The following is a 17,954-nucleotide window of genomic DNA, read 5'->3' as shown; positions in this document are numbered from 1 at the left end:
AGCCTTAGGTCTAGGAACAATTTCCAAGAATCATTCTTCATTATTGATTGATATTCTTCCATCATTGCATTCTTCCAGACTTGATGTTCAACAGCCTTTTCATAAGTAGAAGGTTCTAAGTCAATGGTTTTGGTCATATAAGTTGCATAACCATAATACCTTTTTAGGTCTTTTACTTTCTTTGAATGTTCCTCTAGGAGTTGTATGTCCTTCACCTTCTTATAATGTTGTTCTATGCCAAGCAACTCTTTTTCCAGTTTCTAGAATGACAACAAGATCCACAGGTTTGCTTCATCCTTCAAGTTCTTCATGATGATCAGCTGAGGGTTCATGGGAGATTTTCTTTGTATTATCTTCATTAGGAAAGACAAGGTATTCTTTTTCATCAAAGTCAATAGAGATATCCTTAGGCTTTTTGTATGCAATGTTTCATCGAATATGACATCTCTGCTTACTTCAATACGATGTTGCTCTTTGATGTAGATTATGTATGCTTTAGATGAATTATTGTAGTTAGTGGGATCTAGCTTCTTTCTCTTGTCTTTGGGAATGTGAATGTAAAGTGGACATCCAAAGATTCTAAGATGATCAACATGGGGGCTTCTTTCTAGTAAGGGCTTCTTTCGAAGTCATGTTACCAAGAATTTTATGAGGGATTCTATTTTTTGTGTACACTGCAGTCATGGAGGCTTCTACCCATAGGAATTTGGGAAGATCTTGATCATGTACCATAGCTCTTACACACTTCGATAGATCGATTCTTCCTTTCAGCTACACCATTATGTTGAGGACTATGGGGAACTATCAACTCCCTCTTAATCCCAACTTCTTTACAAAAGGCTACAAGTTCTTTCGATATATATTCACCTCCACTATTAGATCTTAAAGTCCTGATATTCTTTGCTGTCATATTCTCAACTTCGGCCATGAACTCATGGAACTTGTCGAATACATCATCTTTGGACTTTAAGAAGTATATCTAAGTCTTTCTAGAAAAGTCATCAATAAATGTTACGTAATATAGATGACCACCAAGTGATTTTTCAGACATTGGGCCACACACAACAGAGTGGATTAGGTCCAATATTTTATTGGATCTTGACTCTTGAGTCACTGCTAGGAAATGACTTTTTCACACTTTTGCTAAGAGCACACCCTTTACAAGTCCCTTCATGTTCTTCTTTCAACTAAGGCGTACCTGTAACCATTTGACTCAAGGATGGCAATATCTTGTAATGGAGATGACCATATCTTCTATGCCACAATTCACATGGATTGATGTCAATGTGTACTAAAGCTTGAGGAGCAGTTAACAGTCTATATGACCCCCCGCCCCCACCCCCACACACCAACGAAGACCCATAATTCTAGCACTATTAGCCCAAACCCACCTTTCCATCAATAAATGCTATTATGTTTCCTTTATCTTCTAAACAAGAAATAGAAAGTAAATTCTATTTCAAACTTGGAACATAGAGGATGTTATTGAGATGAATGTTCCCACCAGATTCTAGCTCAATGGAGGTAGATCCAATGCCTTTAACTGGATAGCTATTTTTGTCTCCAAGTTCGACCTTGTGAGAAGAGCTTCCTTTTGATAGAGTGTTGAGATGTTCACGTTCACCTGTCATATGCCTTGAAGCTCCACTATCAATTATCCACATGTTGTCATCTTCAATTGAAGTTGTGAGAGAAGAGTAAAAGCTTCCATCCTTGACTTTCTTTGATAGTTTTGAAACAAAGGTGGTGATGCATCCTTTGATGGATTCAAGGAGAATCCTTAGAATCTTGAGACCTTCCTTAATGTAATTTCCATTGGAAGAGTGAGAGAGTTGCTACAAAGACGCCTTCAATCAAGACTGCCAACAATTTGTGATCTTCAAGCTTCCTTCCTTCACCTTAGCTCTGGTACCATGTTGGAGAATCAAGTGGGATATAGTTTAATGCTTGATTGCGCTTCTTGATAATTACTCGCGAATATTAGGTGTCTTCTTATTACTGTTGATGTCTTCTTCATCAAGCAATTATACAAATGTTCAAAACATAAAGATCACAATGAGACAAAGGACACTATAAATTACGCCAGAGGCCAGGGCAAAACCCACAAGGGTTAAACACAACAATCCTTCTCTTATAGAATCAGATCAAAATGAGAGATATTCAAGACAAAGACCAAACTGTATACCAAGTCAAACCCTCCTCCAAGTCTCCTCCAATAGTCAAAGCCAACGTTGGTCAAACATCCTCAAAATCTGGTCAAACTCAGAATTTTGGCCATACAATTACCTCAGAATTTTGGCCATATTCCAAAGAAAAATTCACACTTGCAAGTTGCAGTAGGGTAGAAACTTTGACATTTTCTTCAAGTGCTTTGATTGTCTTCTTTGACTTCGGCCTTCTTCTTCTCTTGTCTAGGTGCAGAAGATACATGTTGATGTGACAGATGGATGAGCTCTCCAAGAGGTCGAACTATCTCTAATATAAAGTTGTCCTTGAGGGTCTAAAAGTTGCCACTATGTTGACTTTTCCAAGGAGGGTCGACTTGGTCATCCTATGAGCTTATGACTCACAAATAAAATTTGAAATATTTTTCTTACAAATGTCCAAATGGGACATGACTCAAATAAATTTTCTTTTGACTCATAATAAATTATCTTTGACTCTTTTTGACTCTCTAAGCATGAAGAACATGCTTTGACAAAAATATAATAAATATATTAAGTATATCAATGATAAATTTACATTACAAAGACCCAACCTTGTTACAATTTCCAACAAGTTAAGCAAAGCATTGGACCTCCCAAGCACTCAAAGAATTATTTCAAGCCCAAATCTAAGGGAACGTTGCACTCTTTGGCCAAAAGCCCCTCCTCCAAATAAAGCAATCCTCCTTGGTGTGATGTCACCAAAAAGAGGGTTTTAAGTAACGTAAAAGCAAATTTCTTGTAATTGGCTTAGTCTCCAAGAATATTGTGGATTATAAGTCACCTTTTTCAAAGGAGAAGAAGGGGGAGAGATGTTGAAATCCTCATCTATAAATAGAGAGCTTATCCTCCTTCCAAATCGCTGTGAAGTGTTGAGATCATTATGCCAAAATGCAATTATTTTCATGAAGCTTTGGTGTTGACATTGGAGTCTCTTTTTCTTGGTTATTCTAAATAATTTTCAAAGGAAAATTTGTGATTAATTCAAGACTACTACTAAGGATAGAAAGATCGATCCATTGAAAAGCAACCGTCATTTCGAGAGGGATGTCTAGGGTTTTACTCTCACTTCACTCTTGTTTGTGTGAGGTAAATTTTGAATCATCTTTTTGGGCCATACCTAAGGTTCCTCAACAAGGGTTTCATTTAATTTTATGTCATAGTTGATCATATGGTCGAAGGCTTTTCCACCTAAAGGGATCCCTTCTAGTAGGGCTCGGTTTCATATCTTGCCTTGATTAGACGAAGAGGTAAAATTAACTTCTAGGTTTCTACCTTTTTACCCTAATCCACAAGCTTTGAGCAACCAACTTAAGAGGGGCATCCATCTTTACCCCAATAGCCCTAGTGGATATAAAGCACCTAAGCCCTAAACCAACAACCAACCAAAATTTTCAAAATCCTTGCAGTTGTCTTTTATTTATGTATCCTATTCAAAAGAACCATAAAATAGAAAAATTAAAAATATAGAAAAATCTAACAATCAAATAAAAAGTGATTCGTGGAATGTCTTGCATTTATTGTTTAGAAAAAAGTTGATGGATTACAATTTTGAATTTAGGAATTTTTCTTGGAAATTGTGCCACATTGAAGATCTAGAGGCCTAAGCAAAATGGCCCTCTTGTTTTATGTTGTAAAGGTTTATCTAACATCAATTCGAGGGTTTTGAAGGTGTCTTCACAAATCTAAATTTCATTTACCGTACTATTTTCAAATATTGTTGAGGCTCCTCACCTAGGGTTTCATGAAATAGGTTCTTTCTAACCCCTCAAGCCCTAAATATATTTCTAAAGTGTTTTAACTGCGTATCTTTAACATTTGGAAGTCTGTAAATCTGCCCTGAATGATGCAAAAAGTTTTATCTTGATTAGGGCACTGGAGCCCGAATTTATGCAAGTTTGGAACAGATTGCTATAGCTTACTATTTTATTGCATATTATCAATTGTTGGGCTGTAATTTGACGTCTATTTCAATCCCCTAGCTCAATCACCCAATGATCCATCATTCTAGTGTGTCTCCGCACTCTTGGGTTGCTTCAAAGACACTCCAAATCTGTTTTTCTACATTTTTTGTGTTATTTTGAAAGTATGGAAGTGTTGGAAAGAAGCAAGCTTGTCCCAATCAGGTCACAATTCAAGGTTAAATCACCTCACTTGATTTTCATGCCTCTCTCTCTCAAGCTTTCAAGGTAACCTTTTAGTCAGTATTTTGAGCGAGTTGTCCTTGCTAGTTTTTATTTTCTGCTGCAAAATATTATATATCACACATAACATTTATTTCATTTTAACTTCTAAACTTCACCATGTTGAATTTTTATAAGCAATAGTCTTCTAAGATTGATGGGGAAGAGTGTTTAGATTTGGATATACCACAAAATTCTAGAAGTTAGCCTAAAGTGAGAGGAGAGTGTGATGACAATGGGTGCATCTCCTGTATGCGTACTGTTCAGTACCTTGACCAGATCTTGCCAAGATTGCTAATCCAGGTGGTAACATGGGGCATGAAAACACTGGTCTGAGGTCCAAACCAGTCCAACTAGTCCATTCTGGGAGGTCAGCTCATGTTGCTGAACTGACCTCCTTTCTGGAATTGTATCTAATTCACATTTTGATTTACGTTGACTTTTACTTTGCTTCAAATAACTTAAATTTTATCATTAGAAGTTATGGCAAACCTCCATTTCAAGATGTCTAGTAATGAAATAAAACCCATCTCAGTCCATAAGGACTTTGAGGCTTCAAAACACTTAACATCTTATCCAGCATCTTAGCATATATGTAAAATAGGACCCTGTGCTACTTCATCCTGTGCACCTTGAGAAGGGAATTGTGGCATTTTAAGATTGAAACCTAGAAGGGGAATCAGTTTGCTCAATGGTGGCAAATGATTGAAACCTATACGCTATCAAATGAAGCGACTTAAAACATCAACTGGCAGTAGTTGTTTGAACTTTGATCCATTCACCAAGAGAAAGAAAACTTCAAATTCTTGGACTTGGTTGAATCGGTCTTACAACGTATACGTCAGATGATCTATGTACTCATTTGATTACAATATGATGATTATTGTGATATAGAGTGACATTTAGAGCCTCCATGTTTAAGTATGTTCTTTTAGAACATAAATTTTATGCATGTCAAAACTTAATCTCGATGTACTTTTTCTATTTGCATCTTTACCTACACTATAGATTCACAAACTTTGCATATTTGGTGTCTAATGGTATGGATTTACATTGAAATACATGAACATTTTTTTTAATATAACACTAACCATTTCATGGATTTTTATTCCAATGCTTTTTACATCCGTTTTTTGGTCGGTTTCAATCTGATTTGCAATTTGAGGGTAATTCAGCTCCAGTTCTAGTAACTTTGGTTGAGAGCCACATCAGAAGTGTACGTTCTTGGATTACACACATTGACATGGTTGTTAGTTTTCTTTAAGTACAACATTTTGAAACTCGGGACTAACTTTTATTGTTGAGATATTGGCTTTGATTAGTACTAGATTGAATACTTGTAAGAAAGAGATATAGTTTTGTGAAAGGATGATAGGATATCCTTTCTTTCCTATTTTGGGTAAGGGTCCTTCATCAGCAGGCTTGTAGCCCCCTTCATGCAAGCTTTAAGAAAAGATAAGCAATACAATCGATTTCTTGAATAAGAAAACTAGTGACTTCTATTTCTTTTAAAAGTAAAATAAAAATTTATATAGTGTGGTCCACTAAATCTCAATTCTAAAAATTAGTACATTCACACAACTCTTTAAGTATTACGAACTTGCATACCCAAGGCTAAACAGAAGATGCAAGAAACTTGTCTATAAGCAACATTTTACCTTTCTCCGAAAATATAGAAAAGAAATGGATATGGATGCGCTCATGATAATAGCAACAGTAAACATCAATCATCCAGAATGAAGAGATGACTACTTACAGTTTCAACAAATTTGTGATGTTAACAAATGTCTGCGGAATCACAGTGTCTGTGAAGTGGTTATTATCAAGTTGTCTGCCAATGAACAAAGGCAAAAGAAAACTTCATCAGCGAATGGAAATGAGCATGTAATATTTTCTAATATATTCATCTTTAACATCTAATCCCTAAACATCCCAAACACATAATGGCAAGCAGATTCAGAAAGCCACTACAAAAATTATTGAACAGGGAATAACTTGTTTAGACATATATCAACACAAATTGAAATGATAAATAAGTACACAACCACCCTAGAAAACCTAAAAGTGGTGTTTTAAAATGAAAAATGATATCACTGATTTCATGAACTTGTTTATGGTATACATTTCACAAATAATTGGAAGAAGATTTCCTTAGAACTAGTCAGAATGCCGCACACAAGAATTCAGCTCGACATACCACAATGATCAGAAATTCAAAGTCATCTTCAAAGCAGTATGGATGTTTTCATAAGTAGAAAATCTATATACTCCTATTTAATCAGAAGCTTGGGGAAGTCATAGCATATGCAGAAACTAGCATGTCTTCACATTCTCTACTCATCTATATCTTGCACTTCATCATTGCTCTACATATTACACCACATTTCAAAGATGCAGACATGAAGATTCTGAAGATCAATGAGGTCAACTTATTCTTTTATGGAGCATCGAGTAGAAGCATTACGAAAAAAATTGTTCTTGTAATCATCAAACATCCTTTCCTATGAGCAGATGAGCCATTTCTTGATAACAACTAGATGAAGGCCTCTTTCTAAATGGTTTAAAAACCAATGTTTTAAAATTTGGCCGAGCTGATTCGGAATCGGCTGAGCCGACCGAGCTGGACCCCTGCCCAAGTAGGCTCGGTGTAAAAACCGGTCCAAAGGCCGGTCTGTTACCGAACCGGCTGAGTCCAGGCAGTCAAACCCGGTCAACGGCAGAATTGGGAGGGAAAGTGGGCCCCAAGCCTACAAAACCTACCCAAGCCCCTCACATTTCCTCACAGCTATCTTAGTGATCTGATAATCACCCTACGAGTGACCTCAGTTAAGATTTATTAAATGAAGGTATTACAAACTCATATGTTGGTGTGTGTGTCTATGTTATTTAAGCAACAGGTCGATCAGATTGCAAATACACAGACACTTGAAATGGAAAATAGCAGAGAAACACAGTAAGCAAATACAAGAACAAAGAATTTAATAAGGAGTTCACCCTATCCTCCAAGGCTACATCTCCGGTCCAGCTCTCAGTGGTGGCCTTCTTTTATTGTGTCTTGAAGCAGAGTATTACAATGCAGGAGCTCAATGTGAGTATCCTGAACGGAATTTGCTTGGCAGGGTGGTTCTTGGATGCCCCAAGCCACTAGAGTACACAGAATCTTTTCCTTACCAGCTCTGTGACCTTCTGGTCTATACTGGAGAGAACCCAATGTGGTGCTCAGTTCGGACAGATCCTCTCTGGGATGGCTTGAATCCTTCAAGCTCTCTGGTGCTCAATGCTGCCTTCGGTCAGCTCGGCCCTCTGTCTTCCGTTCTGCTGTTGCTTCACTGTCTTTCTTCTCTTTGTTCTTCCTTTCTATGTTTCGTCCTCCTCTCTGGGGTTCTGTTGTAAATTCTTTGAAGTCTGTCCCGACCTGGTACAGCCATGGCTCTGTTTAATCATTCTTTATGGATCCAATTCGGATCACGACCTTCCCACTGAAAAGCTTTTGGACCACCAAAAGTTGGTTTTCTTTCAAGCATCAACTAAGTGAGGGTACTGTTGTCTCACTTGCCCAATCTCAATCCACTTTGCACTACTTGGCTTCGAACCTTTGAGTCCAATTCTGAGGTACTCAACATCTCCTCTGCGCGTCGTCCTCACCTTCCTGTCCAAGACTATGTCTTCCTGCAATTCATTAAGATATTTAGGTAGCAGGTCATCAATAGAAGGCAATTGACTTTGCTCTTCAGGATCCTCAATCATTGAAGGTTCAAACAATCTCAAGCAATCTGCATTTACGACTGAGTAGATGTGCATGTAAGTTGGTAGATCAAGGCGAAAAGCATTTTCACCAATCTTCTCAAGTATCCTAAAAGGTCCATACCTGATAGGCTTTAGCTTCTTACCTTCACCTTGCATCCTGTCCTTGCTGATATACAACCAGACCTGGTCTCCAACTTGAAAACTATGCTCCATCCGATGCTTGTCATGCCTAGCCTTGTATTTGGCTTGGCTCTTTTCCAGCTGTTCCTATACTGCCTGGTGGATCTCCTGGATCTGTTCAATGAACCTAGTTGCCTTGTCCACATCACTATGTCCATCAACTGTGGTATCTTTACCAAAGACAAAATCCAAAGGAGACCTTGGTATGAAACCAAAACAGGTCTCAAAAGGAGATCTCTGTGTAGAAGAGTGTTTTGCTCTATTGTAAGCATGCTGCACATAACACAAATGTTCATCCCAAAGCTTAGGATGTTTGCTGCAATATCCTCTGAGTAACTGGATCACTGTCCTGTTAACTACTTCTGTCTGGCCATCGGTTTGTGGATGAAAAGCTGTGCTTTTCTTCAGTTGGGTGTCCATCAGCTCCCACAGACTTGACCAAAACTTCCCCACAAATCGGGTGTCTCGATCAGATACAATAGAAGTGGGTAATCCAAAATGAACCCATACATGTTCAAAGAATAGTTTTGCAGTTTGTTCAGCTGTAATCTGTTTATTACAAGGTATCAAAATACACATTTTGCTGAACCTATCCACAACCACATACAGATAATCATGACCTTTCCTAGATTTAGGCAGTCCTCCAACAAAGTCCATGGAAATACTTTCCCAAGGGCGAGAAGGAACTAGTAATGGAGTGTACAAGCCTAGTTTTCTATTGCTGGGCTTGCTTTTAGCACACATAGTACACCCTCTTACATATCTAGAAACTGTCTCATTCATTTTCGGCCAATAACAAAATCTTTGCAGTTGTGCAACTGTTTTACTTACCCCAAAGTGACCTGATATCAGAGAAGTGTGTGCCTCTCTAATTATCTTTACTCTCTCAGTTTGTGGAATGCAGAGTTTCCCACAATGATATAAGAGTCGGTCCTTCACATGATAATCCAATTCTTCTACTTTCTTGCCTTGACTCAAAGTTGCATATACATCTTTAAAGTCTATATCTTGAGCATATTGTTCAATGTAGCTTTCATGTAGTACAGAATTATGCTTAAGTATAGTAGATGCATTTACAATGGGTCTAGATAACATGTCTGCAACTTTGTTGTGTATGCCCTTTTTATATCTGATGACTAAATGAAACTGTTGTAGAAAACCCATCCATCTGTAGTGTCTTGATTGCTGCAACTTAGTTTGGGAGTGTAGATATTGAAGTGGTTGATGATCAGTATGTATTACTGTCTCTTTGCCCATTAAGTAATGTTTCCACTTTTTCACACTCTGAACTAATGCATACAATTTTTTATCATATGTAGGATAGTTAACTACTGCAGGGTTAAAAGTCTCAGAATGATAACATATGGGTTTACCGTGCCATGTCAACACTGCTCCCATGGCATAGTCACTGGCATCTGTTTGGATCTCAAACGGTCTTTGTAGATTAGGCAGTGCTAGTACAGGTGTCGTACTAATCTTTTCTTTCAACGTGTCGAAGGCTTTCTAATGTTTGCCTCCCCACTAAAACACCTTGTTCAATCCTGTCAAAGCATGTAAGGGAGCTGCAATGGAGGAAAAATTAGAAATGAACTTCCTCCAATATTGTGCTGCTCCTAAGAACCTTCTCACTTCTGTAGCAGACTTGGGTTTAGGCCAGTTTACAATGACTGCCACTTTAGAGGGATCTATTTTCAATTCACCACACCCTACTATATGACCCAAATAATTTAGAGTTGTTTTGCCAAATTCACATTTTGAGAGTTTAACATAAAGTTTTTCTCTTTTCAAAACATCTAATATCTGCTTAACATGCTTGAAGTGTTCTTCCCATGTTTTACTAAAAATCAGAATGTCATCCGGATACACAATAACAAAATCATCAAGAAAAGGCTTGAGTACATCATTCATTAATCTCATGAAAGTAGCAGGGGCATTGGTCAAGCCAAAAGGCATAACCAGCCACTCATACAATCCCTGCTTCATTTTGAAAGCAGTCTTCCATGCATCTTGCTCTGCAACTCTGACCTGATGGTATCCACTGTGCAAATCTAGCTTGGTGAAATAAACAACGTCCTTCAATTGATCTAAAAGATCATCTATGCGAGGAAGGGGATAACGATTTTTGATTGTTATCTTATTCAGTGCTCAGTAGTCAATGCACATTCTCCACGAGCCATCTTTCTTTCTCACCAAAACGATTGGTGACCCACATGGTGATGTGCTAGGCCTGATGAACCCCTTCTCGAGCAACTCCTGCACCTGCTTCTTGATTTCAGCATTCTCTAAAGCAGACAACCTGTACATTCCAATGTTAGGCAATGGAACATCTTGCTGCAAAATAATATCATGTACTATTTCCTTTTTGGGTGGCAGACCTTTAGGTTCCTGAAACAGAACATCATACTCTGAAACAATCTTTTCTATATCAGCTTGTTGCTTAGCATTACAGCCTTCAAATACATTGGTTTTATCAGGTTTCTTTTCCTTTACAACCATTAGTAAGAATTGTTTGCATGAATTTATCATTCTTTTCATCTGCCCAGAATTTATGAGAGTATAATTATTCTTGAGCTTGTGAGCTCTCACAAAGTATTCGATTCCCTCTTTAACAAGTAGATACTTGTTCTGAGCTCTATAGAAAATAGTTTTTTCTATCATACAAGTAAGGACTTCCTAAAACAATTCCACATATATCCAAAGGAATTATGTCTAACTCAACCTCATCTACAAATGTTGACCCAAAAGAAAACTTGAGTTTGCACTGTCTAGTCACTTGTAGTTGTGCTTTATCATTCAACCATCCTAATGGGTATGGTTTCTTGTGAGGTGTAGTTGCTAATCCCAATTTCTTTACAATTGCTTCAGAAATCAAATTTACTTGTGAGCCACTATCAAACAAAGTATCAATCTTTTGATGTTTGGAAATAACTCGAATATGGAAAAGCTCATGTCTTTTTCTCTCATGTTCTTCATCAATAATAGTTTGAGCAGAATTACTAGTAGATGCTTCAGAATTCTTACCTTTTATACCTGTGGCTGCAATGATTGTTTCATCTCCCAAGTCTGACCCCAAATCTTTTTGAATAGCTGCAGCAGTCTTCTTCTTCTTGCCCTCGGACTTCTTAGGTCTCAGCTCTGGATGCAGAATCCAACAGTGCTCATCATCATGCCCCTCCTTTTTACAGTGAGTGCATGAAGCTTTGCTTTTCTGTGCAGTGTTAGCCTTCCTTGCTTTCCACTTCTGCTTTCTTTTCTCCTTGCTCTTGCTTGCAGTGGGTTGGGATGGTCCCCCAACTTCTAGATTTCCATTCTTTCCTCTAGCTTCTAGATGAGTAGCTTGTACAGATACCTCATCTATACTAGTGGGATTAAACATGAGGATGGTATGCCTCATGTAGCTGTGTAGACCACCAATGTACTTTAAAAGAGTCTCTGGTGAGTCTAATGAGATCCCTAGAATCAATGCTCTCTTTCTAAATTCTTGAGTGTACCCTTGCACACTTTGCCCTTTCAACTGCCGAAGAGTTTGCCAGCTCATCATGGCTTGTTGCATGTAGGCCAATGGATAGAACTGCTTCTTAATTGCAGAAACAAAGTCACTCCAGACAGAGATAGTCTTCCCATGTCTCTTCATGTCAGCTTAGGTACTGCCTTCCCACCAAACCAAGGCAGTGCCTCCTAGGCGTAGGCTTGCCATCTGAATTTTGCTCTTGTCTGAGTCAATGTTTTGCACTCTACAATACACATCAATTTGTCTAATTCAATTGTCCAACTTTTCAGCATTTAGCTCTCCATCATATATAGGCAAGTCAAATTTAACATCTAGCTTAATCAAAGATGCTTTCTTATTATGCACAGGGCTATTAGGAGGTGTGAGAAAGCTTTCCTCTTTCCCTTTTCCTTTTGAGTGGTCATGGGAATGAGACTCATCTTCTTCTTTATCTTGTTTAGAACCTAATGAATCTTCATCCTTGTGCTTTCTAAAGTCCCTATACATTTCTTCTACCATAGACTTTATAGCTAGGAAACTCTCTATGAATTGAGGGTCTGGCCCCATAGAACCTTCCTCTGACATTGTCTTCCAAGGATAGACTCTCCCAATTTCAGGATTAGTTTCGACCAACTCTCCTTCTCCTAATTTGAGCTTTGATCTAGTGAGCATTCAACAGCTAAACCAACACAAGCTTGTCTAACCTTACAGCCTAGAGCTCTAATACCACTTGATCTGATAATCACCCTATGAGTGACCTCAGTTAAGATTTATTAAATGAAGGTATTATAGACTCATATGTTGGTGTGTGTGTCTATGTTATTTAAGCAACAGATCAATCAAATTGCAAATACACAGACACTTGAAATGGAAAACAGCAGAGAAACACAGTAAGCAAATACAAGAACACAAGAATTTAATAAGGAGTTCACCCTATCCTCCAGGGCTACATCTCCAGTCCAGCTCTCAGTGGTGGCCTTCTTTTATTGTGTCTTGAAGCAGAGAATTACAATGCAGGAGCTCAATGTGAGTCTCCTGAACGGAATTTGCTTGGCAGGGTGGTTCTTGGATGCCCCAAGCCACTAGAGTACACAAACTCTTTTCCTTACCAGCTCTATGACCTTCTGGTCTATAATGGAGAGAGCCCAATGTGGTGCTCAGTCCGGACAGATCCTCTCTGGGATGGCTTGAATCCTTCAAGCTCTCTGGTGCTCGATGCTGCCTTCGGTCAGCTCGGCCCTCTGTCTTCCGTTCTACTGTTGCTTCACTGTCTTTCTTCTCTCTGTTCTTCCTTTCTGTGTTTCGTCCTCCTCTCAGGGTTCTGGTGGTTTTTTTTCTGCTTTTCCTGTGCATGGCTTTAAGGCCATTCGTACCCATGGCTCTTTGATTCCTCTTCCACTTCCCGTCGAATCGCCTGCTACAACTTCGCTTGGAGTTCCTTGTTCGGCGTCATCATCAGGCTCACAGGGAGTGGCCACATGTCCTCCTGCAGCTGCACCAATTCACTTCGTCGGTTCGGTTTTTCCGTTACATCGTGGAATGAGTCTTCTGCCACCTTGGCAATCAAATCGGACATCAAATCTTTACAAACTGCGGCTTAATCCCCCGTCGATTCCGCTTTCCCATCGGGCGCGATCTCAGCCGTTAGATCTGGGGCCTCCAGATCCGATGCCATTCGCTTGTCCCGCGCGGTTGACTAGCTCGACCGTTAACGCGCGATGAGCGGCGGTTTCCTCTCTCCTCCGCTGCCACGCGTCAGGCGCTGAGTGGAATCGCTCCTTTTCCTTCGAAACAGCTTACCGCCCATGGACGCCCCCGATCAATACCGCCGGTTTTTGGAGCAGGTCCCACCTTTAGCGCTTTAGCCTTTATCCCACGGTTTTCCCGGCTCTCATGCGACTGAGCGCTCGAGGCTTCTCCAATTTGGGGTTTTTCGCCCAGCGATGCGCGATTACGCGCATCAAAAACCTCCTCTGTTTCCCGATCCGGGCCTCCCAGGGGCTAAATTCGCCTCCCGCGCAGTCTCCATGGGCCTCGGTCAGCGCGCTTTGACCGAGGTCCTCGTCGTTCCACGCTGGCTGCCATTGCCACTGGTTTAGAGGTGTTTTTTATCGTTGTTGTAAATTCTTTGAAGTTTGTCCCGACCTGGTATAGCCATGGCTCTGTTTAATCATTCTTTATGGATCCAATTCGGATCACTTAGCATGCAGTTGTTGCACCTGCTAGTGCTACTACTTCTATAGTTGCAGTTGGAGAACGTGATGAGGACGAGGAGCCATGGGTTTCCCTATTTGACTCTGATTCAGAGTCTGAGCCAGATGATGTTGGCTTCTCTAGCAGTAGCTAGTAGTGACTAGTGATGTTTTACTTTTGTTGTAGAGGCCATTTAGAGCCTCCTTGGTTATGTGTTTTTGTTCTAATCTATATATCATGTATGTATTGGACAGTGCATTGGGTGTCATTTTGATATAATAGATATATTCATGAGCCTACTTTGATCATATGTTGTCTTCTCTCTATATTCTAATGCTTTGTGTTTGGAAACATGAATGAAAATCTTTAAAATTATGTTTTTTCATAAAAAAATAAATATTTAATGTATTTTTTATAACGACTGAGTCATTGAAATCAAACCAGCCGAGTCGACACTGAGTCGGAGTTGGAGTCGGAGTCGACCCTCGACTTGTTCCGAACCCAAGTCAGAGTTTTAAAACATTGTTAAAAACACCTAGTTCGAGTCCCATTGACCTATTTTGGTCATTAGTGGACATTAATATTGTTACCCCTCATATTGCATAAGGTTCCAGTGTTATGCATGATATTCATCACGTTCTAGTAACACATAAAACACACTTCTTGGCAGACATCGATGCATTATATGACAGATGCAGGGGTTTTATTATGGATGCACACATTCTCCTTAGCACTTTCCCTATGGTATGTCCAACCGCAGTCAACCATGGGTAATGATGTGAAGAGGAGAGAGCCTATGTGCAGAGTTATTTGTTTATGCCCGTTGAGCCTTGCAAGATCTATAGTGGTTGATCATTGATGTATTATTGGTTGATATTCGAGCACCCTTGGTATTATGATGTATTTGAAAGTTATGGTGACATAATTGGTGTGTTGACGAGTCACTAGGAGAAAGCACTTCACATCATCCCTATTACCCACCAAAAAGTGGTTAACCCCTAGGAGAAAAATTTTGTCTGCATTTGAGATTCATATAGCCAATAGCCCCATGATAGTTAACACATTCTCCTTAGCACTTTCCCTATGGTATATTCAAGCACCCTTGGTATTATGATGTATTTGAAAGTTATGGTGACATAATTGGTGTGTTGATGAGTCACTAGGAGAAAGAACTTCACATCATCCATGTTACCCACCAAAAAGTGGGTAACCCCTAGGAGAAACATTTTGTCTGCATTTGAGATTCATATAGCCAATAGCCCCATGATAGTTAACACATTCTCCTTAGCACTTTCCCTATGGTATGTCCGACCGCAGTCAACCAAGGGTAATGATGTGAAGAGGAGAGAGCCTAAGCGCAGAGTTATTTGTTTATGCCCGTTGAGCCTTGCAAGATCTATAGTGGTTGATCATTGATGTATTATTGGTTGATATTTGAGCACCCTTGGTATTATGATGTATTTGAAAGTTATGGTGACATAATTGGTGTGTTGATGAGTCACTAGGAGAAAGCACTTCACATCATCCCTGTTACCCACCAAAAAGTGGGTAACCCCTAAGAGAAAAAATTTGTCCGCATTTGAGATTCATATAGCCAATAGCCCCATGATAGTTAACACATAACACTATGCCAAAATTCTCCACCTATTGCTCCGATTAGATATCTTTCCTATCTAGCATTTCCTCTTGAAGGATGGTGGGTCCTCTACCAGTGAGTACTCTAACCTTTATTGCAACCACGTGTTTTCATTTAATATGATCAAGATAATAATATGGATCACAGGGAAAACTAGATGATTGACTGATATCAATTCTATCCTTGGTCCCACACGTCACTTAGGAGGATAGTCTTTGACTCTCGTCCAGCGAGACCTCCTCTGAGGCCCTAAGGGTTAGCAAGGGCAATATTGGGGAGGCACTGATTAATATAGCATGTCCAAGGTAATCCATACTAACCATTTTCCATCTCTCCCAATTATCCATCTCCAACCTTTGGGTTGGTAGTCATTGGTCATTGTGATTCACACTCTTCATCCACATCCTTGAGTCAAGGTCTAGAAACATGGCCCTAGAAGTTGATTCGGCTAAAAGAAAGTTAATGGCATATAAATCTGCAATGAAAGAAAATGTAAAATGCAAAAGATGGTCGGGACAGAATTAAGCATATGGGCAAAACTATAGCATGAGCTCTACCCCCCTCATTAACCATCACCTAGTTCCTAAAGCATTTAATGTTTCATCTAAAGAAAGGAACTCTTGAATATCCCAACCCTAATGAGCGAGAAACTACTACATCTTAAAGGGGTATTGGAAAAGTATAAAAGCAAGCTTGGGCTCCCAAGCCATGCACCAAAGAAAGGCAAACCATTAAAGTAAAAGGCACACCATATGGGTGCAAAAAGAAGAGCAAGGAACGAGCTAACTCATGCCACCATGATTTCTCCCTCCTTAGATCATTACACTCAAGATGTTGGACCTACATTAGTTGGTCTCATAGTTGTGGCACCTTCCTTTAAGTCTCTCCCACTCCATGACCATCATTCTCAAACACACCTATGGATTAATGGGCTGACCTAGGACATGCCACTCCCCTTGGGGTATGGAAACACATAATAGGGTTGTTGACCTGATCACGCCTAATATAAGTGAGATAACTTGTTTACAGGTCCTAACCTAGTTAAACATTCGAAGGTGAGTTTTGTGTGTAGTATTCATGTGCCCTTAGCATTAGGTATGATCCATTGTGATGCTTTAATGGTTTCTATCTCTAAGAACATTGATCTCACATGATCTTGAGAGGTTTGTTTCAAGTGGTGTTCCCATAGCACCAAAGGTCCCTTGAGGAATGGGCCTGTCGCTCTTTAGCACCCACCCAAGAAGACATTTAACCCCATTTCGGGACCAGATATGACCTTCATGCTATTGAGAAATCAATATGTTAGTATATTAGGGTTGATTCCTCTCACTTGATAATTACTTATGAATGTTTGTTGGCTTCTATTACTTTATTATGTCTTCTTCGTCAAGCAATTTCCAAAATATAAAGTGCATGAAGATCACAAAAGACAAAGAACACAAAATGTAGGCTCCAAGCCAAGGAAAAAACCCGCAAGGGGGAAAACCCAAAAAAAACTTCTCTTCTTATAGAATCAGATCAAAGTGACATATACAAGACCAAAACCTCCACAAGGAACCAAGTCAAGCCTCCTTCAGATCTCCTCCAATCAAAATAAAGTCAACAAGAATCAAAGTTGGTCAAACAACTTCAAGCACACAATTTTGAACCTGCAACCTCACAAAGTTGCCCTAGCACTTTTGCACATGTGAACAGAATCAAAATTTTGGCCCTGTAATTCACAGAGTTTCCCTAGCACCGCCGCACTTGTGAACGAAAACAAGCAAAAGGTTCGATTTTTCTTTTCCCTTAGATTCTTCTAATCTCTCCTTGGCCTTCACTCTATTTCTTCTTTCTTGCACATAAATCGATGAGTATGAGTGATGAAATGAGGATGAAGTCTCTTCCTTTTATTGTTGTCCAAGAGGTCAAATAGGTGTCTACTCAAGGCCAACTTGGTCTTGTGGTGACAAAATGACTCTCTTTGACTCAAAAAAAAAAACTTTCAAATAGTCCAAATGGGATTTTGACACATGGCAAATTTTCTCTTAGACTCAATAAACCCTAGAAGCATGAAGAACATGCTTTGACTACAAAAATAAATTTGTTTTCTTCTTTTTGTTTTTGCATGAAATACATATTGATACAAGTACAATGATAATTATGAAAACCGAACCTAGTTACATTTTTCGACACTCCCTCTTAACTAGGGAGGTGTTGTGCCGCCTCACTTACACACCTTGTTAGTGTGGGAAAAATCCTCAACCCCAAAAGGTGTGCCTTGGTGGCAAACTAAGAGAAGGAGTTGTCACATATTCCCAACTCTCTCCATTAAAGCTCTC

General features: G+C 39.3%; 1 protein-coding gene across 2 annotated transcripts in view; it reads right to left on the bottom strand.

Annotated features, from left to right (window-relative positions):
- Positions 1-17,954, bottom strand: part of LOC149194137 (putative LRR receptor-like serine/threonine-protein kinase At1g06840) — a 296,065-nt gene that overhangs the window by 175,457 nt on the left and 102,654 nt on the right. For both annotated transcript variants that reach the window (XR_016254518.1, XM_089405046.1), the window contains exon 8: positions 6,144-6,218. Coding sequence is in view for 1 of the 2 variants with exons in the window: in XM_089405046.1 (XP_089261172.1) it covers positions 6,144-6,218 (75 nt within the window). In the remaining variant the exon portion in view is untranslated. The remainder of the gene's footprint in view (positions 1-6,143; positions 6,219-17,954) is intronic.

Source organism: Pinus tabuliformis, chromosome 2_2, assembly GCF_031772625.1.
Source record: "Pinus tabuliformis cultivar Carrire ecotype Pingquan chromosome 2_2, CPIR1, whole genome shotgun sequence".
Taxonomy (NCBI): domain Eukaryota; kingdom Viridiplantae; phylum Streptophyta; class Pinopsida; order Pinales; family Pinaceae; genus Pinus; species Pinus tabuliformis.
The sequence above is the reverse complement of the archived record's forward strand: the minus strand, read 5'-3'. Positions and strand labels throughout refer to the sequence as shown.